The sequence below is a fragment of the Syngnathus scovelli genome, chromosome 12 (genome assembly GCF_024217435.2).
Source record: "Syngnathus scovelli strain Florida chromosome 12, RoL_Ssco_1.2, whole genome shotgun sequence".
NCBI lineage: Eukaryota > Metazoa > Chordata > Actinopteri > Syngnathiformes > Syngnathidae > Syngnathus > Syngnathus scovelli.
Genome location: NC_090858.1, coordinates 11,206,852 through 11,233,077, shown reverse-complemented (window position 1 = coordinate 11,233,077; position 26,226 = coordinate 11,206,852). Strand labels below are relative to the sequence as shown.

Genomic DNA, 26,226 nt, shown 5'->3' with positions numbered 1-26,226 from the left:
TAGGGCAGTGTGCAATGGATGTGTGTGATATCTTGGTCAAACACACACACACACACACTGAGACATCTAATCACATATCAAAACACAATGACATCGTCCCTCATTCAAAAGAGAGTGCTCACACATGCACACACACACACACACACACGCACACACACACATACACACACACACAGCCTTCACTCCAAGTTGATTTGAATCATAACAGTGGCTGCCGGGACGGATTGTCTGTTCAGATTAAAAGTGTGTATCAGAGAATTAAGCAGCGTTGATGGTGGTGGCATTTCACATCCCCTCTGCAGACACAAATGCCAAAGCATCATTCTGCCCCCCCCTCTCCTTCGCGCTCATATAATAACACACACACACGCGCACACACACACTCTCTCTTATCCAAGGCCCAGGGGCTTTTTTTAATAGAGGCAAAGCCATTCGTATGGTTTTAGCCCTCTAATGAGAACAGATTGAGTGGTATTTACACTTGATGGGCTGATCTCGCCACCTACACATTCGCAGCCACTCGTGTTCCTGCACACTGGCCAAAAGAGCCATGTGGAGTTTGGATGAATAAACAGCATCAAGTTTTTGATGGAGAAAATATGTAAGTCAGCAACATTTTGTCCGTCTTCAATGAAGGCTGAAATGTTCATAAAATAAATAAATATACGGTATATGTTTCATATAAGTTACATGAGGTACATATGTATGGTATTTTTTTCTTTACATTTTTAGGAACGAACCCTTTTTTTTTTAATGAACACCTAGTCCTATTACGCTACTGTATCAGTCGTGCTGGTGGTATTTAGAGAGCCAAGTAATTTTGTGAAAGAAATGATAACCACTGCACAACAACAGAGAAGCATTCCAGGTCTCGAGGCCTGCGGATCTATTTGCGCTAACCGGCGCATTGTTTGATTTAAGAGTATCTTAACGACAATAGCTGCCGCGCAAATTAAACCCATGACCTTCCTGTTGTGAGACACAGCCATTTCCCCACCAGGCTGCACGGATGGGAAAATTGCAGTAAAAGCTTCAAAGGTGAGCACGCAATCATCGGGCGGCCGCATTTGACCTATAGATGAGATAATTCGCTAATGTGGCGAGAGGTTAAACGGCACGTTTAAGGTGCGACTTGACTAATCAGCGCCAAGGGCTGCGCGCGCACGTCTCCTACAGATGGAGAGCGCCCGAGTCGTGACATTTCTATTTGGCAAAGAAAAGGCCAGACTCAGCAGGAGTTATCAAAGGCAAAAAGTAAAAACTTGGAGTTTGCTATCTCCCCCCGCTCCTCTCGTCCCCCCGGAGATACTCATGTTAAGCATAATTAAGCAGATTTGATTAGCATCAAGCCTGGCTTCCTCTCTTGACTTTTAATGAATGTAAATCTACCATCTACATCCTAAAGATTAATTTCTGCCAATTAAAAAACACAAGAGGGCTTATTGGAGAGGGTTAGCCGGGGTGGGGTGGGTGTCTTGTCGGAGTGGGAGGGGGTGAAAAAAAAAGCGTCGAAGTCCTTTGAGTTGGGAGTACAGTCAGAGTTTTATCCCCCCCCAGTTGTCGTATGGCGAGATGGTCTCTGGAGATCCGTACAGGCACTCCCTCGCCGCCGAGATCATTATCAGCACAATGTTCCGTGAAAGCCACTTTGAAAGGACTGCAAGCTCCATATGGAAATGACAGCAATGTGTGTGTGTGTGTGTGTGTGTGTGTGTGTGTGTGTGTGCGTGTGTGCACAAGAACAGGTAAAAGGGTCAATTTGGCAAGGCAAGGTTATTGCGGACTGATTAGGAGCTTTGGATGTCTTTGCATGCCTCCTTTTCTGAATTGGTTTTAATTTGATTGAAATTCATTAGGGGGGAAATACGTTTTTTAGATTTGGCTGATGTTTTACTAAATACACGTTCGCACGACTTCGCAGTAGGTTTGACAGACTTTGCCAAGTTGTCGGAATGACTTTGTTTTTTGCCAATTTCTACATATCCAAGTAGCTCTCAGTTGTCTGTTTTTAAATAAGATTCAGATTTAGGGCATGTTTGCGCTAAAAAATAACAACTTGCATCTATTTCAAAGTATAACGTGAGCTCAAAAAGTGTTAGGAGAAGATTACAGAGGTTTTAATGTGTTTCGTGAGAAAGGCTTTGGGTGCCACAGTCAAACTTATCATCAGCATTAATAAGAATTATGAAATGTGTGTTTTGGGCGTTGGTAAAGAGGCTTATCTGAACTTTATGTAGGCTAATCATTCTCTTTCTCTCGCTCTCTCTCTCTTTCTCGGTGTGTGTGAGAATATGTCCAGACTCCTCCTCTTTATGATAATGTGACAGGAGCATCTCCTTGTGTGAGACAAGCCTCCATTCCATTCCCAATCAACTATGTGATCTCTTTTCTCGCTCAAGTCTGCTCTTTGCGTTCCTTCCATCCTCTCGTCGTCGCTCCTCAGACTCCCTCAAAGCAGTCAAGCGACAAAGTTACTTTCATCGACTCCAAAGTTGACTTTTTGCTCCTGTTTTTTTGTTTGCTTTCACCGCCACCGGTTGGCTAACTCGCGCGACCCAACATGGCAACTCCAGCCCCTCCGACTCTTTTACCCGTGGCTCCGCTCGGCCACCACCCGGCGGCGAGTTCCGCGTCTCCGGCCACTCAGTCACCGCCACCTGCAGCCACGTCCGCTACTTCCTCCCCGGCTCCTCCGGCGGCGCGTCCGGCGCTGCTCCACCATTTCCGGGCGGACCTCTTACTCCCGAACGGTACCCAGTTGAAGAGCGGCGGTGTCGGCATAGGTGTCGGTGTGGTCCCAGTGTCCGGCAACGGGAACAAGCCCGTGTACGCCACGCCGTCCCCGGTGGAGAGCACCCCGCAGAACAACGAGTGCCGGCTGGTGGAGGTGAAGGGAGCCAAGCTCGCGTCGTTCACCGTCAAAGACACGGAGCTCATTTGCCTCCCGCAGGCTTTCGACGTGTTCCTCAAGCACCTGGTCGGCGGGCTCCACACCGTCTACACCAAGCTGAAGAGGCTGGACATCACGCCGGTGGTGTGTAACGTGGAGCAGGTCCGCGTGCTCCGGGGACTCGGGGCCATCCAGCCGGGCGTGAACCGATGCAAGCTCATCTCCAGGCAGGACTTCGAGACGCTCTACAGCGACTGTACCAACGCGAGGTGAGACCGGCCGGACGCGAGAGGGGTTCTGGGACGGGGAGGAATGGGGGTGTGGGTGACCCCCGTGCGGGGGAGGGGGAGGGTCAAGGGTGAGCTTGTTTGTCAGTGATGGGGTCAACAAATCCCAGGTGACGTATTACTGTTTTTTCTACAAAACTCCACTACGGTACACTTCCCCCGCCCATTCCGTTTTTTTTAAACTGTCCTCCCTTATGGACTGAAAAACGTTCTTATTCCCTGCATACTTGGACCATTTTTTTACATTATAAAAGCGTGCTGTAAATACAGCTCCAGAAAATAAAACCCCAAACTTTTTTTTTTCCTGTAAAGCATGAAATACAAATGGAGCCCCATATGGTTCAACGTTTGTGAATTCACCCTTTGTTTTTCCAGATTTGTTTACGTAACCTATCACCTGTTATTTCCAGAAAACGCACCTATTCACATTTTTGGGGAACAAATCATAACTTTTTAATATTATTTGTGTGGCAAAATATTATCTACAATATACTTGTAAGCATTTAAAGTGCTGTGAGCTTCTCTTCAAGTGCTCAAAGTTTGTGGGCGAGTTATAATAATTAACATTGTCAAATCACTTTTGGGGCAGCGTCAGTTATTTACTGATTTTTGCTATCCTCAGTCGAGCGCCGTCAACTGTGATTGAATTTGAAATTTGGGAGTTTATGTGGTCGTTTTGCAGTGGACACTGAAATAATGACAATTTACTCTCATTTTATTTGCCTGTTTTGATGATCACCTGCAACAGGTTTATTGTTTCTTCTGCCTTTTTGTGGAAAGCTATTTCATCATTTCACCTGCCCCTATATGTCACTAGCATAGATAGATGAACAAAGATACATTATTTGTAATGACCGTGAAATTTCAAAACAGTGAAGTTGGATAATTCCGACAGGCACATCTGCTTATCGCTCTGAGTGCAGAGGTTAGGAATCGCTGATTTAAGGTGAACTAACCTCCGTTTATGTCCGGGATGCCAATCGAGTCAAGGCTGTGATCATTAAATTCTAGGTGCAGTGAACGCATCGTTGTTTTCCCCCGAAACTCCATTCTTCCAATACTGTACATACATTGAAAATTGAGTATTACTCATGATGGCAAATTAATCCCGTAATAGGCCAGGATATGTCATCTCCGACTGAGTGAAGCCGGTTAACTTTCTCTTTTTTGACTTGCCACATTTAATTTCTTGCTCTGTTGCTAATCATAATTTTAACGCATGATAAGAGCGCTGATGGCGTAGATAATGGACTCGAGTAATCCTCGTTGGGGAAAAAAACAACACGCAAACTTTGTCGTGTTATCGTAGGCTGTGATCTCTCGCTCTGGTTGACACACATACACACACGCACACGCACACACACTGACATATACACAAGCGAGCGAGCTCACGCCGAATCCAACACTGTCATTCTTAGAAATTGATTCTTCACAGAAATTAATTAATTTTCATTTGGCCCCAAGCGGCAGCTCAAATCAGGACAAGCTCACTCTGTGATCCCTTCACTCTCACTCTCTCTCCTCCCTTAATAACTCACTGTCTTATCATATCAACACTCTTTAGCCCAGAGCCTCAGAACAGAGAAGATGATTAAATGAATTCTCGGTATTTATGATGAGATTATGCAAATAAGATGTGTTTTCGCATAGCTCCGTTGGTGACCAATCCGCACGGGTCATCAGTCCAATATACCGCGGCGATGTCGCGATGAAGGAGGCTAAATTGGCCAGGATTTGTGGCTTCCCGGTGCCTCGCCGTTCGCCGACCGGCACGGGTTTTGCCAGCAGAAGTTTGCGCCCCCGGTTTGGGGAATTGCTATTGTGTGGTAGTTAATCCCCCGCTCCCTCGTGCGTGAATAATCCAATTTACACCTGCCACTAAATGCAGATGAGGACATGTCAACAAGGATGGGGATGGAGAAAGCTTCATCAGCCCAACTGTAAATCAACCCATCATGCTGTTGAATTCTCAAGCGGATGGCCACTAAGTGACGAGCAAACAATGTTTGCAATGCCGTTTTTTGGTGGTGTGGGACTGTGTTGCCAGGTTTGGCCAGAGGTATCGACCCTCTCTCGTCGGTGAAATCCAAAGCCAGTCATATTATCTTACGACCTTTTGACACTGATCTCATTAGATTGCACAGGTGTACCTTATATTATGGCCTGTTTTATGATCTAATTTGTGGAGTGAATAAAAATTGGAATAGGTATTAAAAGCATATGACACTAAACTCCCTTTCCACTTCCGCCACCCACACGTGAGACCCTGCAGCTAAAAAAAAAAAAAGACGAAATCCAGATCTGTCTCAAGAAGTCTCTGGGGGATTTCTTCCATGTCAGGTGTTAATGGGAACGCTGTTCTACACACGGCAGAAAAGTGCACACCCTCCGCCGTGTCTCAATTAGCCACACAACACCCTAACAGTCTTAAGTTAATGAGATCTGAGGAGATCACTCGTTAGGAGTCTTCAAACGACTTTGCGAGGCCTTATTTGTGCTGTTGTGTCAACTTCCCGCTGCGGTGGTCCGAATCGGCGAGCAAGAAAAAAATAAAAGTTCCGAGAAGCTCTCTCTCGCAACGGGTTACTGATTAAGACGGCCCGTCACTTATTACGTGTCAGACCAGAATGGTCGCACAAGCCACTGGGACAAACAACAGCTCGCTCGGCTTTCTTTAAAGGCTAATGACGGAACAAGTAAACATCGATTTTGGACGCTTAAATGAAAGCGTTTGAAGGAGCGGTCACGGAAGTGTCCTGTTTATCCATCTTTGTCCCTTGCTTTCACCCCTGCTGTGCGTGCACACACACACACGCACGCACACACACGTGCACAAAAACACTCATTTGCGCTCACAGTGACTCAACCATGAAGAAGGCCTGACTTTTCTCACTGCCAAAGCCTAGTTATAATTCATGTAAAGGTGGAACAACAACACACACGCGCACATACACGCACACACGCACGGTCACGGCTGCTTGTTTGCTTGGCCCGGCTGGCTAAATGACATTAGTTCCACCGAGGGAACACGGCGGTGGAGGAGGCAACCCGATCCTTGGTCCTTTTCTTTGTCGCTCACAAAGGAACAGTTTCATTCTCTATTAGAAGCACACATCGGGTCAAGCTGTGTAAATGTGCGTGTTTGTGTGTGTGTGCGTCGTCTCTGCACGCTGGCACATAAAAGAAGTGTAATGTGACAAACCGGAGCTCTTGTTACTATTAAAAAGAAGAGAGCATGTGTCACAGGCAACACATGGTTTCGACTTTTAGACACACAATGACGTGAAACTCAAAGCGGCTCTGCCAGTCGAGGCAAATGATACAACTTTTCTCCTTCATGTCACCTCAATTCGCCCGGTGGAAGGTGTAACGTGAACACATAGTCGTTAACATGTCTGTGTTGTGTAACGTTTGTTTGCACTTGAGCTGGAAGTGATCGCAGCTACTGTAACTTCGGGCAAGAGGCGGGCCATGTGTGCTAGCGCTAGTTTAGCAGTCGTAGCCCCAAGGAACACATCAGTGAATAATTTGAAGAATAAAAGCACTCTATTTTTTAAATTGGTCATTATAGTGGCACTTAAACATTTCTTATGTAGAACTTGAAGAAAAAAGATGAAGAACGACTAAAAATGTTGATAGAAACCTTCAACTTAATGCTACCAGTGCAATTTAGCCTACCCAGAAAGTTTCTCACGTTGAGGCCAACTGGCCCTTTAAGAGGCTGACCGCAGATGGACTGGTGCTGAAACAGAATCAGCACTTTGTAACCATGTTCTGTGTGTGTGTGCGTGTGCGCGTGTCTTTGAAGCGGGTCATTTATAAAAGAGCCAAATGTGAAGCAGGTGGAGAATAAACATGAGACCGAAGAATCTGTTATGATGATAAATGATAAATGAGATGAGGCGGCCTGCAGAGTGCAACAAAAAACGCTCTTTGTGTGTGTCGGTGTGTGGGGTGCGAGCAAGTGTGTGCGTGCGTGCGTGCGTGTGTGTGTATGTGTGTGTGTGTGTGTGTGTGTGTGCGCACTTGTCGTTCTGCCTTTGTATAGCTCAACCCTCATCAACTCTCCAACCTTTTATTGTGGGGACATTTGTCTTAGCAGGGGACATTTTGGCTTGTCCGAATGAGGAAAAATGCTGGGATGAGTTCCTTTCACCCCATTAGTGTGTGTGTGTGTGTGTGTGTGTGCGTTTGTGTGTGTGTGTGTGTGTGTGTGCGTGCGTGCGTGTTTGTTTGTGTGCGTGTGTGAAGGTGGACTCTTCAAAGCCGAGCCCCATTGCTATACCATAACTCACTGTCAAAGTGAGCAGCATTAGAGTGAGGAGTCTTAAAAGGGGGGCATTGTGTGCGTGCGTGTGTGTGTCTTTTTGGCTGCTGTGTTTAGCTCAACTTTAACCCTGGCGCTCTTTTGATGTTGTCTTGTGAAGAGTGGGGTGACATAGGGGACCTCCGCATCATCACCGACAGCCCCTAATGGAGTGAGCACCAAAGCACACAAATGCACACACACACACAGTCTTGACATCGTCTTGACCCTGGAATGTCGGAGAGGAATGCAAGGCGGTATCAGTCTCGGAAATCGGATTCTTGCCATGATCAAACGTCCTGTGTGTGAGTGGATGTGTGTGTGTGTGTGTGTGTGTGTGTGTGTGTGTGTGTGTCGTCCTCCCTGCTCCTTTCATGACATCATCCCTCAAGCCTCCTTAATAACAATAGCACATCTCGCTTTTTCGCCTTTCGTGATCTGTCTTTGTTTTAAGAGGCAGGACGCGACGATCAATCTTACTCGGTCTGACGTTGCGCGGCGGCGGCCATGATGACGGTGATGATGGCCATGGTTATGATTTATCAGAGCCGACCGTGACGGCGAATACAAACGCGGCGTGATAAACACAGATTGAAAGGATGGGCGTCACGGGTATTGTAAACGGACGGCTAATGTATTCCAAACAAAATCTTGTGTAAGCTAGTTGTGTGTATTTTCTTTTTACACATATAGTCACTTCGGTGATGCTGATCGATCTGCACCCTTGCACACGTATCAAGTTGAAAACAGGCACACATTGTCACATGGGCTAATTAACATTTCTCTTGCTAATTTCTGCTAGCCTGTCTATGGCATTTCTCCTTAATTCCTAGCTAGCTAGCAAGCAGCTTTTTGTCACACAAAATGATATTTAGTTGAATGTTTTGGTGTTTAAACAGACAATGTGGATTTCTTCTCGATGTGTAGGTTTTAGAGTCTTCAACTGAGAGCGAGTACAAGCTTGAAGCAAGCACTCTTGGCCTCTTGTATGAGAGAGAACAGCTGCTAAGGAATACTAGCGACAATCTGTTTTGTTTCTTCTTTATTTTGTAGACTTTGACCATTTGTGTAAAAAGATGCTTCGTACTCTCTGCAGTTGAGTAAAGAAACACTTCCGGCCACTGTGTGAGGAGCACACACACACACACACACGCACGCAGCTGCTCCCTATCAGCACCTGGTGTGAGCCTGTAGCCGTTCCACTGTTTTGACTCTCACACTTCCTCTTCTTTCATTACATCTCTCCCATTGCCGACTCGCCGGCGTGGTTTTGGCCAGATCTGTCATCTTTGTTATGTTTCCTTTCTCCTCCACCTGCGTTAAGCTCCAGCTGCCATGTTTGGCGTTTCACTTTAAACACAGGTAAGCCACACACAGGACAGGACAGGACTCAATGTGTTGTAATGCCTTTTTTTTGTAACACGAAATCCGTGTGTGTGTGTGTGTGTGTGTGTGTGTGTGTGTGTGTGTGTGTGTGTGTGTGTGTGTGTGTGTATGCGTGTGTGTGTATGCGTGTGTGTGAATGTGTGTGTGTGTGTGGCCAGTGCTGGCATGAGGGAGGACGTCTGGGTGAGATTTTAATTAAAGTTTGAGACAAAGAGGTCATAAGCCATACACCCCCTCCTCTGTGCACACCTTACACACACACACATACACACACGCGCGTACACACACACACACACATAGACACACACAATGCACTGTTTTCTCTCTCACCCCTCCTCTCTCTCATTCCATCCCCTCAGCTTGATGACTTTTCCATGAAAGGCTTTTTCATTAATCCTACCTCAGGGAACCCAGCGCTCTTCAACCTCACACACACACACTTACATGAGCAACAACACACAGACCTCCCTCTGCGGGTCACTTTGATGTATCAACACACTTGAAGACTAAACACAAAATTAGGTTCCAACTCTTTTTTTTTTTTTTCTTTTCAGTGTGTAGCTGATTCTCCCCCTTCTACGCGTGCAAAGGTGTATGGAGCCATCAGCACGCACAGGCCATTAATTAGTGTGCGCAAATAAACAGTTGTGAGGGAAAGGGAAGCGGCTGCAGTAAAAAAGAAAGGGGAAAAAAAACCCAAGCATGCACTTTTGCTGTCTTATTTCCCTCCAGTGGTGCTTCTTGTCTCATTTGAAGTGTGTGCTATCAGTTGAGGGCGCTTTAGCTTCAAACTAGCCACCTAAAAATATGTATCCTGCTTTTGTACTGCACAGTATGTCCCTACATGCACTGTAAAAATAAAGTAGGAACTCCCAAAGTTTATTTTACGTTTTAGTCAGTCGTAAAAGGCAGCACTGCACTTTTTGTTTCGTATTGAACCTAAAACAAAAATATGTGAACGATGAATATTTCAGTCATATCGATATTCTGGGATACTGGGTAAAACTTTAGGGAGCTAATGTTTATGTTCATTCACTTTTCATTATTTTTTGTGAAAGAAGTTTTGAAATTCAAACAACTCTGAAGCCAAGCAGCCTGTCAGCATGCACTGCCTCCCAAAAAGACTTCATGACTTTACTTTGTTGGCAAATGTGAGTACATTTGCCAACAAATCCCTTTAGCACATTCCTGTGCGAAAACCTCAATGTGTTTCTGTGCCGCCGGCCTGTGCGTGTGTGCAGGAGTGTGTGTGTGTGATATCTGATGTCAGCTGTCACATCCCAGTCGGTCTGGGCCCATAATAAGAGACAATAATAACAACTCATTAAAACCGAGGGCAGGAACTGTGGAGCTCATCGGCTCATCAAATTAACCTTTGAGCACTTCATATACACACATATTGCTTGGAGCTGCCTCACTTGCACACACACTCACACACGTGATGGAGCTACCTGTTTTTCTCTCAGTTAGTGGCTACATAATCTTTCTGTCTTCCACACACACACTCGCCTCACTCGCAGCCAGTGGGTGTGTCAACAGGGGATTGGTCCTTTCTGCCGGGTAATTGATGAATTATATGCAATATGCAAATGAGGCGCCATTAATCTCCTGACTGACAGCTTCGTTTATGGGGCCTTAATGACGGCCGGATTAGATTCTAATTAAAATCTGCTCAAAGACACCCCACGCTAGGAAGCGGCTGCCGCTCGTCTCTCGCCCTCTCGCTCTCTTTTTTTTTTAATCTCTCGGACCCTCCTTCCGTATATTTCATCTCTCCCTCCTCTGCACACTTTGGCTGGCCGGGCTCCCTCTTTTAATATCCCTCCTCGCGGGCATACATGCACCCACGGGCTCGTGTTATGAAGTGTGTTGTATGAGGGGAGATGAGCCGCGCTGCTTGTCATTAAGCCTGATGCGGCCCGTGTCATTCCCCCTGTCAGGACATTCACACCGTTTAGTCAGAGCCCAAGTGATGTCTGACAGCTTTTCGCCAACGCCGCGCCCCCTCGCCAACCCTCACAAATAGGATTGATTGAGCATGTCCGGCCCAATCGTGGACCGTGCTGAAGAATGCGCGACGTGACGTCAGGATTGCTACACAAGCCGGGCTCAGACGTCATCCAAAGTGGTGGCGCACAACGTTTTACATCTAAAAAATTACTTAGAGCTCCAATCATTATGACCAGCATTGAAATACAGGCCAAAGTGTTCATTATAAACAAAGGCAGAAGGTTTACTTTTAAAAACTGTATTTAATATCAGCAAACTTTGTATTAGCGTGATCGCAGCATCGCCCTTTGCTAACCAAAGATGTGAGAATTTTAGGTAGAGGTTCTGAACTTTCACCTGTAAACCCCAAATCCTTCGCTCAGTAGTGTACTTTATCTGCTCAAAATCACCACGACAACTTGTAAGGAGTCAAAAAATAGTCAAGTGGTCTTCTAGCACAAAGTGATGACATGCATAAAGGCGCTTGAGCGCAGTTGAGTGCTGGTCAGTGGGGGACGATGCAGCGAAAGGCAAACTGGGCTCAAGACAATTGGCCCAGTGTGAGTCTGCTCCAGGTAAGAAAAAAATGAAAAAAAAAACCAACAACAACAGAGCAACAAATGGCCAAGTGAGACAAGAAAGAGTAGTGGGCGAGCACACACATTTAATAAGCACACAAATGAACGAGTAAGCTGAACAGTAATGAGGCGCTTTATTGATGCCATGAGGGGCAAACTCCTTTTTTTGCTTTGCTCGTACTTACGGGGGTGGGAGGGCACGTTTGCTTTTGCTTCCAGGAAAACACTCACATTTCACTTGTCAAATTTTATAGACTTGAAGGCCACTTTTTGTACACATGGGCGGGCCACCCATCTCAGTCTTAGCAACAACAGCAACAACAAAAAAGCACCAAAGTGACTAACGAGCGATGTTGTGCTCCGCAGTTCGAGGCCTGGCCGACCGCCCAAGAGGCTGCAGACGGTGACTGACGGCGCCGCTCACCACATGCTGTCCCACGGCGGTCTGATGCACGCCGGGATCATGCCTCCCGCAGGTGACCACCCAGCACTCGGCGCTATTACCTGCAACGCAGCAAAACACACACGGGAACTGTAAAATGTCACACGCATGTTTGGAGACGTGCGACACCGGTTACGCATGTCGGTGATCCCATTGCCATCAAGAAAAAAATTATTTATTTATTTATTTATTTGTATTAAATAAACACATATTTTCTTCATTATAAATCAATAAATACATAAATGCACATCCTCCTGGTCCATATTGGTATGCTTGCAGGAGTTTGGTATGGATCAATTCCCAAAAGGACAAAACATTTGTGCTTCTTGTTTTGCACAGGTGTCCCAATACTTGTGATATAATCCACATTTTCCTTTTTGCAGTTTTGACATGATTGCCAATGAATAAATCTAATAATTGGCAGCCGTCAGGTTGAGAACAATAGCGGATTGGCCAAATGTCAGCACAATGATTTAGTGGCGTGAACGTGAGTCGTTAGGTGGCCCACGATTGCCCGACGACCAGTCCAGTTACCCCGCCTCTGCTCAAAGTGGGCTCCCCTGTGATCCTAATGATGACAAGTCCCATAAAAAATAAAAGTATGGAGGTCGCTTATATGCAGAACACATTTTGGCTGAGGTGACATTGGCGACCCATCACCCGCACAAGTAGAAGGACGAGGGGGCGGAGTTGAATGAGGTGACTGATTAAAAAGATTAACACACACTTCTGACACCTCAGATAAAAAAAAAAAAGTTGGAAGGTCTACTTTTTTTCCCCCGAGATGAACTACAAAGTTCACAAAAGTAATCTTCAAACCTGCAAAACTTGTGAGCTATTAATTATCTGCCGCCATGAACAACTTCAAAATAAAAGCATGGTGTGTATTTCAATTTGCAGTTGGCCTTTTTGCCATATTGGTGTTGCCTTACCGTCACGTGCACCAAATAAAGAGGAAAAATATCTGAATCAGCATCTGCCTCAAAAAATCCATATTAGTCGAGCTCTCGAAGTGCTTTTTTAAATCAGTCAAAAGCCTCCTAAAGGTCGTATCATTGCGCCTTGTTATTAAACTGGTGTGTGTGTGTGTGCGCGCGCGTGTTTAAAAGGAGAGGCAGAAAAGTAATTGTTGGCACCTGACCGATCTCAAAGCTGCCCTTGTCTTTGTGTCGTCTCTGCGAGCTGATCTTTTTATTCTGCTCCTCAAAAGATTTTCTATTAGCCGCCACTTCCGTCGCTGTTGTTCAAAGGGTGTGTGTGTGTATGTATGTATGTATGTGTGTGTGTGTGTGTGTTGTGTGATTGTTGCTCTCTCTGGGAAAAAAAAAAAGCCTTCTCGTTCCCACCTCAAGGAGAGTGCACGGCGGCAATGTCAGCGCTCGTGATTAGAGGCAGGCCCACATGAGAGAGAGGAAGCCAAAGTGAGAGAAAGGCAGAGACAGGACATTTGAGCGTAAAAAAAGGCGGCGGCCGTCGTTTGATGTGATCCCTTCCTTAGTGTCTCCCTCACACACACAAACGCAACATGGCGGCGGGGCGGCCCGCTGTGATGCTGACATTTTGAAAAGGTAAAAGTAAGGCGAGGAAAAAGGGCAGCGGAGAAGATGAGAAGAGAAAAGGGGACAATTTGTCGTGGTTGTCGACGTTTTTGGTGGGACAGAGCATCTTTTGTGTGAAGGAGGAGGAGGAGGAGGAGGAGAAAGAAAACAACCGAGCAGTTGAGCTCAGTGCTAACGTTTGGACATCAAGATCAGGAAATGAAGACTTACGGCTTTGTTTGTATTTCCTCGCTGGTGTTTGCACAGTTGTCCACTTTTAATAATTCGTCGTGTTTGTTCGCATTAACTAGCGCAAGACATATTTAATTGTATGACTTTGAAAGGTTGCCCTCGCGGGGTCAGAGGACTCTCCGAGGTTCAGAGAAGAAATGAAATGGTGTTCCGCTCTTGTCTTAGAAGGCAAAAAGAGTCCAACCTTGATTTAAAAAAAAGAAAGAAAAAAAAATCTCATTTCTTTCCAAATGCTGTGTTGCGCGTGTGGGGGAGACGAATGTCCCTCTTGATTCCCTGCCAAACGAAATGAGTGGTGCACCCGAGCGGTCGCAATGAATGACGACCAGCAGTGGAGCTTCATCTTCCAGCGGGGCCATTGATCCAACTGCTATTGATCGCCTTTCCTCTCGCCCCAGCTTAAGGAGGTTATGTTTAGTTACATCAGTGTGCCTTTCATGGCGTGTTTCATGCAACTTCCTGTCTACCGTTTTTGATGCGCAATAGATGGAAAAAGTAGGGCCTGGCCGATTAAGTCATCTACATTTTTAAAAGTCATTATTATTTTGAATAATCTTTTACAGATTAAATGTCAATACCTTCCCATGACGTTTGGTTTATACATAGAGATGAACTTAAGACGCTTCAGTTCACAATTTAAATTTAAGATTCATTTTTAAAGGACAAAGTAACAAGCTGTTTTCACCACAGCGCCATCTGCTGGATGTGGTGGGGCACTGCCCATTCATGCAAATTTGCCTCTGCAAAAAAGAAAAAAAAAAGTGCTGTCTTTTAGATCTAAAATTCCGATGGAAGTCAGTTTCACTTGTCTTGCTTTTATCTGTTGTCGCAGATCTGTCCGCCCTGGCTAAGAAGATCAAACTGGAGATGGGTGGTTACCATAGCAACCAGCAACATGGCGGCCACAACGGCGAGAATGGCGACCACAGTCCTGGATTGGGTCGGTGTCATTTATCTCTTTTTGTCCACGCACACAAACATGAAGGCGCAGACAACTTTGGTTACTCGGTTACAACACGCCGCACAATTTACGTCGCTGTGCTGTCAAAACGAATCATGCATCTGTGTTTACATGCTGCTGATTGGACGCAGGATGTGACATCATCATGTTTCCCCCTAAGAGGGAAAGGTTCACTTACAATTTAAATTGATATCAAGACCAAGCTTATAGCTCAGGTTCTATGGTGAGCTGGATCTTATTTCAGAAAGATGCACCCTGGATTGGTCACCAGACAAAGGCAGGCCACATTTTGAATCGTCAAACAACCTCGCATGCCTTTTTTTTTGCAATGTCAGCGAAAGCAGGGAAGCACTTCATATTATAGCAATGCGGACCGGATTAAAAAACAGAGTGGGCCGTAGGTGGCCACGCCTGGCGTCGCGTGCTTTGCCCACCGAGATGGACTGAGCGCGAGATAGAGAGCTGACGAAGATGAGAGGCCGAAGCCCAATCAATAGCTTTCTCTCTAATTCACTACCTTGAATGCAAACGACAAACGGACGGGCAATCGATGGCGCAACACACACACACTCACAGGCCGGATGCGCCGCTCACCCCTCCCCTCCCACACACCTCACCCCCCTGCCGTTATCGACAGGTTAAAGCGACATCAGTGTGTTTAGACAGATGACAGGGCTTATACGGAGGCCTGTGTGGAATACACTATCAATCTGGGACGCCACATACACACACGTACGGATGTACAGTTTAAATTATGCGTCCCTTTCTATGTTGCCTTCATTACTATTATTAGTTTCTATTGAAGGGTTTTTTTTCAGGTCCTTACGTCCGCTCGTAAGCTTTGTTTACCAGCGCCGATAGCATCTGTGTGGACTTGGGTGGCATGGTTACCACCACCCATTAGAAACCTGTAAAGCTTAATCACTCTTAATGCTACAGTCAAGTGGAAACACACACACATGCACACGACATTTTTTTTTTCTTTCCCCCATAGCGCCACCCACTGCCTTATGGGAAGTGCGGGACCCCAACTTGGGCTGGAAGCAGCACAAAGGCGGTTCTCACACGCACACAAATGCTGAGCGCGACACCTTTGCGCGTGCAAACCATTTGTGCGTTTAACAAGATCTTCTGGGAAATGTTTGTTTACAGTAATGGTTTGTTTGGATAAACAGAAGAGCGCTAGTTTGACTTGTGATGTTTTTTAATGAAACATAAGAGAGAGCAATGGGAGGGCCAAAGAGAAGAAGGGGGAAGGTGCGAATGAGAATGAAATGATAGCAAGAGGTGGTGACAGAGAAGAAGGCAGCGGCTGTTTGTCTCCATCCGCTCACGTTTTCTTTTGTTTGGAAGCATGCAGTACGACAAAAACACGCACAACCACGAACATATTTTCACTTACTCACTAGACACTTTTGCGCTGAAAGTAGCTGGATGAATCAGCAAAAATCAGGAGATTATAGTGTCATTTTTTTTTTTTGCCTCTTGACATTCATTCCATAGCCCCCCTGGAAAAATATCGTCAAATAATTGGCCAATTTTTGCCGACCTTTCTCTCTTTTGTAAGTTAAAGTGTTGCAAAAGAGTCAGTTCACATCTTTATTGTTCCTTCCTTCCTTCCTTCCTTCCTTCCTTCCTTCCTTCCTTCCTTCCTTCCTTCCTTCCTTCCTTCCTTCCTTCCTTCCTTCCTTCCTTCCTTCCTTCCTTCCTTCCTTTTTTCCTTCCTTTCCATCCTTCCTTCAACTCTTCATCACTTTTGCCTTCCTTCTTGGTTTCCATCCATCACTTACTGTCACTTGTATGCTCATTTGTCGTCCTTTTCACATCCTTCCTTCCTTCGTTTCCTCCCTCTCTTCCTCTCTCTCCTTTCCTCTCTTTCTTTCACTGTTCTTCCTTCATTCCCTCTTCATTGCTTTCACATTATTTATGACAATTGTGCAGAAAGGCGCCTAACATTGTGTTCTTCCTGCCCTCCTTTGTGTGCATAATTACCCATCATGCCTTGCTGGCCCGGCACCAGCACTGCCATCAGCTTCTTTTGTTCCACTTCCTCGCCGTGTGTGTCTTTTGTTTTTGCTTGTGCCTTTATTAAATGATAAATATTTATGTCAAACCTCTACCCCCCAACGGAATTGTTTGTGTTTCGGACCAGAGGGACGTCAACAAGCCACAGGGGTGCTGTTGAGAGAAGGGATTTCCCTTTAAAGCCGCTCAATTCTCAACTTAAAGAGAGCTTTGTGAACAATAGATTGGCCGCGGTGAGATGAGGTGCGCTTCTTGGAAGTGGTGAAAGCACAGCGGAAAATCAAAAGGGACAAGTGGTGGTTTGACGCCGGTGAGGCGGACAGTGAGAACATCATCACGCTTTCGTCTTTGTGCTCTGCTAAGCACAAGAGTATCATTGCATTGCAAGTAACTCACAACGTTTTGACATTGCATTTCCGGTTTTCTGGAGTCTTTGAATGGGTTCACAATCGAGGAGTCACAAGACCTCCTCCTCAGAGTTTGCTGAAGGTTCCTCTTATAAGTGGAGGGGAAAAGAGATAAGTGTTCATCTTGTTGTTTTCTCCCTCTCAAGTTCTGGACCAGCTGCCCTTCATGATGATGTCACATCCCCTGATCCCGGCCAGTCTGGCACCGGCCTCCGTTTCCATGGCGATGGGCCAGATGAATCGCCTGAGCACGCTGGCCAGCATCGCCAACATGGCGCAGCTCCACCACGCCAACCCCGCCGTCCGGCCCCCCGCCTCCGTCATTAAGGTGAAATCATGTCGCAGCGCAACCGTCTTGGTCGAATGCTCCCATAGAACAAAAGTGTTGCCAAGTTTTATTTTTTCAGTGTATTAAAAGCACCGGGCTGTTTTTGAACAGTACTATTTTGGTGTGCCTCCAAATAGATGCCGCAACTGACTTGCTGCACCCAAAATGTTCTATTTTTCCCTTTACAAAAAAGTTGTTCCCTAAAGATTCATTAAACTCAACTCTCTGTAATAACACACGATTATTACACGTGACTCAAAAGTCTGACATCACATTTTAAGGAAAAAAAGTTGACTCCTGATTGCAAGGAGGAAGACTGTTTTCGAACGGCTCGCAGCTTCCAAGACTCGTGGCAGTGCTCCCAGTTGTCCTGGGAAAAACTTTAGGGCAACATCACAGTTTCCATCTTTAGATACGTGACCGGCCACTTCATTAGGTACACTTGGCTCATGTTGCGGTTGTCTTGCGAAATGAGAACAGATTCCGAACTCAAAATTGAATTGTGAGTTTCATCAATGTCTGTCTATCCTCCGGTTTGACCGTAGGAGCGAATGCACGACGACAGCCCCTCCCCTTCCCCCTCGCTGGAGGAAGCTCAGCTGTCATCCAATCACAGCAGCGTGTCCAGTTCGCCTTCTCACATAGACCGCGCCGCAGAAAACACACGTATGTACTGACGCCATTGTTTCCCTCAAACAATCACCAATAAATGCAAATATTGACACGCTAAATGTTTTGATTTCAGACCAGCTCCTCGATGGCGTCACTTTAAGTCACTGCATGTTGGCACAGTCGGGCCTCAGAGAAGTCGACTCGATGGAAAGCAAAAGGGGGCGCACTGACAAAGGTAAGATCGGCATACAAAACCTGAAAGAAAAGCGGTTCGGGCTTCCGTTGAAGAAGTGTTCAACTCTAGTGCTCAGACAACACGTCCAACATCCACTTTGGGTCAAGGATTTTTTTTTTTTCCCGAGATGTTCTTGTCACGGCCATTAATCATTTGCAGATGCTTAATCAGTAATGATTATTCCGCGGACAAATCAATAAGCAGACAACAAAGCCTGCCAATAGGAGGTTTGGATACTTTGAATAATCCATGCAAACATCGCGTCCTTTGCAGGATCTTCGAAAACAGGAACAAACTCTTTCATTTATTTTGAAAACTTGTCAGGATTGAAATTAAGGTTTCAAGGCGGTGCGGGCGACGTCATTTGTGGCTAATGGCCTTCTGCTCCCCCTATTGAGAGCAAAGGTGGAAAATTCCGTTCGACGGCCATTTTGCAGGGCGGCGGCCTAACGAGCCGGGCGGCGCTCCCGGCCTTCATCTGCATAACGACCCGCCTCCCTGTCGTTAGGGCCCCAGCATCGGCGCGGCGCTGCAACGTCAGTTTGTTTGCTTCTCTCTGTCCGCGAGCTTTGCATTAGCTTAATGAGGACTGCTCAAGGACAAACAGTCAGCAGAAAAATAAAGACGGGAGCGCCTGTGCAAATGTATTCTAATGCCGAATCGCATTATTCCTGAAATCAAATCTCCCAAATCACAAAGGCGTCCTCAGGTATGTTTTTTTTTTTTTGACGGGGGGCTGTCAGGTCGCCGTGAACATATTGACAAAAGCAGTGACGGTGACACGCAAAGGCCTCCTTCGGGCGGCCGCCGCATTTATGCAATTGACTTTGAATTGATTTTCCCGCATGCAAATGAAGCTTGCGTACATTTGCCGGATTACATGCGGATCGAGGGGGGGGGGGCAAAGTTTTCAAAGGGCACGTCGGCGCTGTCATTCTGTCAATCTATTGTGCTTGAATCTGCATGCGTGTGCGTGAGAGAGAATCAGATTTGGCTGTGTGTGCTGTTTCGCGCGCTCTTTGAACAACGTATCCATGCAGCAAAGATCAGAGGCCATCCCTGACACCTCACTCCCATTAACCAAACATCAGCAGAATTTTATTCTATCTCTGCCCCCCCCCCCCCCTCCCCGCCCTCACCTCTATCCTTCCCTCTCTCTTTCTCTCTCTCTCTCGCTCTCTCGCTTCCACTGACTGGCAGTCTTCACGTGGTGATGCTCGATGCCCCCTGGGGACTGCCTGGAGAGGAATAAGAGTGCAGGAAAAAAGAGCAATGAAGTTTAAGAGGAGGAGGGGGGTGAAAACAGACAGTGACCTTGGTTAGGGAGATGGGTAAATGATCAAACGGGCCCGCAGATGCGTGTGTGTGTGAGAGAGAGGGAGAGCGGGAGTGAGGTAAAGTAGGCGTAAAACAGTAACTCAATAAAGGATCAGTCACATCCAAGGAGCCTGGGGAGCCCACGCTGCTGACTGCGCACTTCAGCGGGCTATCAGTATGTGTGTGCGTGAGTGTGTACGTGGACGTATATGTGTGTGTGAGCCACAGGAGTGTCGTTGGATGCCCTCCGCTGAGCTCGCCAGCACCTGCTAATTACCTTTCTCTGCAGAGCAATACTCTTAGCTAGAAAGTAATAGACGACGGTGTGTGTGTGTGTGTGTGTGTGGGGGGGGGGGGGGGGGGTGATGCTTCTCATCTGTGAAACACCTTGAATGTGACAGTTGCCAAGACATGAGGCCGTGGCAGGCACTTTTTTTTGGGATGGGTTGAAAGATGCTGCGGTCAGCTAAGTGGAGAAAACACTGTCATTTGTCACATATGGATGAGAGAGAGAGAGGGGGAAATGGCAGAATATCAAAGTGCATGTTTAAGCTCCACGAACCCTCCACGGACACTCCCCGAGCCAAAAAAAAGTGTCTGACGTGAATTTGAAAAAATGGCACATCTTCATTTTCAGCACCTCGCAACACAGATGGCAAAGTACACACATGGTGAACTTAATAAATCCACGTGATAAATGACACTGCTATAAGTGGAATTATTTATTCAATCCCTTGAGTCAAACTAAAAAACTGCAGACAATGTATATAAAGATCTTGACTAGTGACATCCTAGGTGAGTTTTAAATGTTTGAAGATAATTGTTGAAAACAGGACTGACTGCGCTAAGCTAGCGACATGCCGACAATGCGTCTTCACTGCAGGATACAGATTACGGAGCAGCTCAGTGTTGTCCTTTCAAATTCCAAGCAAGGAGGTGACCAAGTGGAGCCACTTGCCTTTTGTTAGCGTGCAAGCTAGCTTATAGCTAGCGCCTAGAAAGCTAATGTTTAGACATTAGAAATATTTGTTTTTCCCGAACGTGTGCTTTGACCCATTCACTTTACGTGCCCAAAGTATTTGAGAGCAGCTTTATTTTCAATTATTCTCTACTTTTTTGGAATCATTTGTCCGCGTTGTGAGCGCTGCGCGTCTCGGCCGGCAGTCTGTGACGACCAACCCATTTCCACTTTGTTACTTTGCGCCGCTGCCATGCAGTAGGCACACACGTGCTCCTCACGTGTACTAACAGATGGTCATCCATAATGCAGCTTCTTCTTCTTTGCTGCTTTTTATGGCCACGTCAAGCTGTGATGCATTATCAATCGGCGCACTGCCACGCCGTAAAAAGAGAAATCCTAAACCGGGACAAAAGATTAGTGTAAACACCCATTTAATATGTGCTTTTATGTGTTTACAAGGAATTCACTCAACAAATTAGAAAGCTGTAAATTATTCAAATGTGTTGCGGAGAACCAAAATAGCATCTGGCCGAATTTGTTCAACAGTGTGCAGCTCGCTCGCGTTGGTCACAAGAACAAGACTTTAATTCAAAAGTACTTTACGTAGCAGCTGTCAAAATGCGGCCCGTTCTCGCAAAAATGCTTTACGGGCAGAATGAGAAAATGTCTCTGTGATTTATTTGGGAGAGCCTCTCTCTCTTTTTCCTCTTGAAGCTGCAGAGCGTTTGTTGAATTTAATTACAGGTGAAATATAAATTGGAAAGCAGTCGACTACCATGCTTAGCATGACATCAGGTTTTGGTATCACGTCTTTTGTTGATTTGTTCTCTTTGAGGGCCTGAGAAATGTTCCCCTCAATGTGTGTCAGAATCCAACCCGTTGGCCGCTGACAGACAAGTGTACCAGCACCCCCCGCTGAGCCGGGACGGCTGCGAGAAGGCGCCGCACCCGGCGGGACACAAGCTCCCGGCAGGTCTCCAGCACGCTCCCTTCATCTTCCCGGAAGGCTTGTCCTCCATAGAGACTCTGCTCACCAACATCCAGGTGAGGCTCTGCCGGGGCTTTGTTGCCGTTATTATACTCGGAGATGAATAGAAGGGCGACTTTAGAAAGAGCGCCAATGGTTAAATAACAGAGTAGGCGGACATTTAGGATATGGTTAACTTGCAATGGGCGTGCGCTGACCTGCTTCTCGCGTGTCTTTGTTGTGGACGAATCACCGCCGGATTGGTTTTCACTCTGTGAAAAAGCAAAAAAAAATCTTGACTCTGGGAAAAAATGATACTTTAGACTTGTATTTTTATTTTCATTTTTTTTTATAAATAAAATGTTTAGAAATCGAAAATGGGAATGACATCAGAAGACTGCCTACCCATTGTTAAAAGAAAAACAAAATCATCCCAAAATGTTTTTATTGATGGCCAAAAAGTAAAACCACCTTCCTGAAAAACTCCCATTGAAATATTTGTTTTGCTTTTTAGAAGAAAAAAACCCCGACTTGTCTTATTATGTAATGCTGCAGTATATTTGTTCAGGTGAAATCGCTTCAATCTCTTTAATTTATTTATATTTTGGAAGTTTCAGCAAGTGTCTAACATGATGTGGTACTTGCATGGTGGTCTTTTTAGTTATTAAGTGTGGCTAAAATTCTTACCGCCGATTTTTGTGAAAAATTCCCACCTAAGCTCGTTTATAAATTCCTCTTTTAAGGCTGTGAGTGGCGGTCGGCAAATGTTTAGCGTGGCTCCCGGCCGTTGGCGTCCAGCGTGTAACCTGTTGTTGATGTGCGCCTGTGTGTGTCTCCAAGCAGGGTCTGCTGAGGGTTGCCATAGAGAACGCCCGGGCGCAGGAGAAGCAGGACCACCTGGAGAGGACCGAGCTGAAGATGGAACTGGTGCGCGAGCGTGAGCTGCGAGAGACGCTGGAGAGGCAGCTGAGCATGGAGCAGAAGAACAGAGGTAGCCGAAAATTCACTGCAACATAGTTCCACAGCAATAAGAAGCAACCACATGGCAGCAAAACACTGCTCTTCTCTCAAAAAGTGTCTTAACCCACTTTTAGCTATTTATGCAACATGGGAGAAGAGTAATATCCTTAAACATAGTCATGCGCACGCTGCTGTCGACCACAGCTCACACTCATGCTAAGACTTGATGTCACGTGCTGCCCTACAGGGCCCCGCCTAAAATTAATACTGTGTTTTCTACTGCAATATTTGTGTTCAAATATGTCTACAATGTGGCTAAAAAATATGTTACCATAAGTTCAAGCGTGTAAAACAGAAAAGAGCTAATCCATCCCAAACAGTGAGCGAAGCAACGCTGACCTAATGCATGATGATCTCACCTGAGTTTTCATGATATGATGTCAGCCTGCACATGAGCCAAAACAAATAGATGGCTTCATGGCTATCACTTTTGTCCTCCTCCTGTGCTTTCTTTCAGTTCTCATCCAAAAGCGACTGAAGAAAGAAAAGAGGAATAAGAGGAGACTTCAGGAGGCCTTGGAGGAGGAGGTGAAACTTCGAGATCAGGCGGAGCACGGCTTCCTGCAGCACGCCACTGGCGCGCTCCCGGGTACGCCAAAAACACTAAGCTTCTTTTTTTATTTTTTTTTACATAAATGTCAACAAGCGTTTACTGGCGACAGCATGGACTGTTCATTAGCTTTATAATTGACTTCCTTTATTCATTAATGACCAAAGCGCAGCACATCAATCATCCGCCGCCTCTCTCCCGACAGAGTCTGCGAGCCAGGACGCGGACGTTGTCAAGCTGGAGGACGACAGGATGGACGTTAAGACAACAGTGCAAGGTGCCAAACAAAAGAACCATCCAGCTGCGAATCACAACAGCTTGTGTCCTTGTTAGCCGGCTTGAACTCAACTAGGATGTCATGTATGCTATTGTAGGCACACAAAAAAATAACACAAAGGATTATAATAGTTTGACATTGAAAATCAAAGTAAAAAAGTTGAAATAAAATGCAGCTGCAAACAGGCAACCAAATGAAGCTCCCACACAACAAGGAAGTCATTGATCATTTTTGCCCACTCGATGCCTCGCTGATCGGTCTGCCGGAAGATCATTTTGAGTGATTTTTTTTTTTTCTCGCACAGGGAGCACTTCTGAGAAACACGCCGTGCTTGACTGCTCCTTGGGTTTTAATGCACCGTGACGTTTAATATATTTATTATTTGTCCCACGCTATTGTCCGCGCGACCATTGGATTAACAAGCGAAATGCCACGTGTTAGACAGACAGAGAGTGAGAGAAAAAAAAGCCAGAGTTCCTGGCAGTGGACCACCTAAGCCCCCCACACAAGCCCCCCCCCCCCTCCTCCCCTCCCCAATGGACCGGACCCCGGGCCGGCCGCAGCAGACAGCAAGCTTGTTCCAAGGCGCTTTTTTTTTTAATTGAACGCCAGTGAAGCAAGAAGAGAACTGGCCACTAATTAACGGCTGTCTTAATTGTTCTCGTGATGAGTTTGTTTGGACATCATTTGCATAATTAACACCCAGTAATAAATCATTTAAAGGGGAATTGTCTGTCAGACGGCGGGGGCAAGATGCGCTTCCTTTGTGCCAGCAAGTTTAATCGTGCAGAAAAAGGGGATCAAACGCCTTGAAGAAAAAAAAAAGGCCTTCAGTTAAACCTTTCTTATCAACTGTTTTTTTTTTTTTATTCCTGCTCTTCAGTTGAAGCGATGCAGGACCCTTGTACGATGTTCATCACGCTAATGAACTGATGGCACAAAGCACATTCTGCTATTAGGAAGTCCATCTTTTTTCTGTTATATTCACTCCTGTGCTCAGAAAAAAAAAATCCTATTGAGTTTCTTCCCTGTATTATCCGCACATTTATTTGAGACAACGAGGCACTCTAATGGGCCCGAGCCCTTGTCCACACGCTGACTGTCAAGTCAAACTTTTCCTAATAAATTGAAAATAGAGAAATCAGCCACCAAGACCAGACTTCTATCGTAACAGGACGCAGAAGTTTTTTTTTTTTGGACCCATTCCAGCGCTCATACTTTGATCAACTCCACCCGGAGAATTTCCCCCAAATGAGCCGCTATCTGTAGCAGGTACCCTGGCCAGATGGCCGGTGTTATATTGTGAAGCATTTTCTGCTTACGTGGTCTAATGCAGGCAGACTTACGGCATCAAATTTGATGATCATTTGGAGGATTCGCTATAAAGGCGCTCAAATTAATCTCGCCGCCTTTCTTTCCGTGTCTTTTTCAGAGGGCCGAGTATTCCTGCAGACAGCCAGCATGTATTGAAAGCAAGATGGCGGACACCTTTGAAGTTTTCCACTCTTCTCTACCTTTAATTTATTGCATTTATCACCCGATCCCGGACAGTAGTAAGAGCAATTCCTTTATTCCGATGATGTGTTTGTGTTTCTTTCGACCGTTGACGAGGAGCGTAGTTGTTTTTTGTTTGGGCTCAAGCGATCAATACAACTTGAGACCCAGCCGTGTACATATCTAGTCAATGCTTTTTGTTCTTATAATCCAGAAAAGGCATGTTGTATAGTCAGTACATGTATGGTGTATGTTATGCAGTAGGCCAGTTTGACAAAACAATACAAATACTTTTTAATATTAAGATTTGTCTTTGCATTTCTCTTGCCTCTTTTTGTCCATGTATGATGATCCAAAATTTAGTCAGGTCCCCAAAACAGGTGAGCTGTGACATTGTGGCGAGCTGAGCCTGTGGGCACTGTGATGTCAATTTTAGTCAACAGCAGGTACCAGTAGAGGACAAAATAGCAGCACCCTGAAGTGAATAAATATCACAATATTGATCAGATTAGCGTGTTTCGACAAGCAAAAAAAAAAAAAAAAAAAGTAGGATTGCAAAGAAACTTGACCTCCGTTTAAATATTTTTACTTTGTAACTGGGTCTGATAAGGTATGGATTTTTCCAAATGTGTCATTTCCTGGTACATTTGACCCACTGCGTGCTACTGTACTTTGTGTCCTCTTTAGATACGCAGTGTGACTCACAAATGCATTAACAAATGAGTCATCACCTTTTTTGGATGACCACCTCAGAGTCAGTCGCTGAATGGAAAAGCTTTAGTGTGTCTTCATTGGGCACACTTCTACAGTTTCACACTCTTTCACTTGCACACACAAAGTAACATTGTCCTGCCGAGAAACGTGTCATGGAAAAGATAAATGGAGGATGAAGCTAAGGTGACAGGCCTGAATGTGTGTGTGCGAGGGAGAGAGAGAGAGTGCACGACACAACAGAGCAGCAAACCATCTGCTCATCTCCTCTTAATGAACAAAGCAAACAGCAGGAGTCAAGGCTGTCTCCAAATCTGCTCTCTCTTTATTGGCACACTCGCACACACATGCAAACACTCACACGTACACATCTTTGTGCCGTTTAATCTGATTATGTTTGATTGAGAACAGGGGCAAAGCAACCTTTTTAGACCCGACTCCTACGCCGGTGACAGAGAAGGTCTGAAACACAATTAGCAAGCTGTTCCTCGCACTCAACGTCTGACCACCGGCAAGCAAATAGAGCTAATGGGCAGGAACTAACCAATGGGAACTAACGGGCCGCTGTGTCCCCGTGCGCGCAATACTATTAGACAGCTGTTGGACTTGGACATAAGACGGAGCCACCGGAGCCGCACATGGGGAAGGCCTCGTCCGACACGTTTGATGTGGACTTTCGCAAAGCAGCGGGGC

At 45.8% G+C, this 26,226-nt stretch overlaps 1 protein-coding gene across 3 annotated transcripts; it reads left to right on the top strand.

Annotated features, from left to right (window-relative positions):
* Window positions 1–1,732: 1,732 nt before the first annotated feature.
* dachc (dachshund c) lies at window positions 1,733–25,126 on the top strand. 3 transcript variants are annotated; one of them, XM_049735778.2, is made up of 12 exons: window positions 1,733–2,887; window positions 2,951–3,159; window positions 11,803–11,912; window positions 14,501–14,608; window positions 17,208–17,389; window positions 17,935–18,055; window positions 18,135–18,236; window positions 21,383–21,558; window positions 22,322–22,472; window positions 22,959–23,090; window positions 23,257–23,328; window positions 24,761–25,126. In XM_049735778.2, exons 1-12 carry the CDS (start codon window positions 2,561–2,563, stop codon window positions 24,796–24,798), a joined length of 1,728 nt encoding a protein of 575 aa, XP_049591735.1. In that variant the 5' UTR covers window positions 1,733–2,560; the 3' UTR covers window positions 24,799–25,126. The 3 variants fall into 3 exon arrangements, with proteins under 3 accessions (XP_049591735.1, XP_049591733.1, XP_049591734.1); XM_049735776.2 differs by having other exon boundaries at window positions 1,733–3,159; XM_049735777.2 differs by having other exon boundaries at window positions 1,735–3,159; window positions 22,325–22,472.
* Window positions 25,127–26,226: the final 1,100 nt, after the last annotated feature.

Excerpts from the sequence above, each read along its gene's own strand:
- dachc (XM_049735776.2), top strand. The coding sequence starts at position 2,561 with ATGGCAACTCCAGCCCCTCCGACTCTTTTACCCGTGGCTCCGCTCGGC. Across the intron at positions 17,390-17,934 it reads CCCCCGCCTCCGTCATTAAG|GAGCGAATGCACGACGACAG; the intron begins GTGAAATCATGT and ends GTTTGACCGTAG. Across the intron at positions 23,091-23,256 it reads CGCCACTGGCGCGCTCCCGG|AGTCTGCGAGCCAGGACGCG; the intron begins GTACGCCAAAAA and ends CTCTCCCGACAG.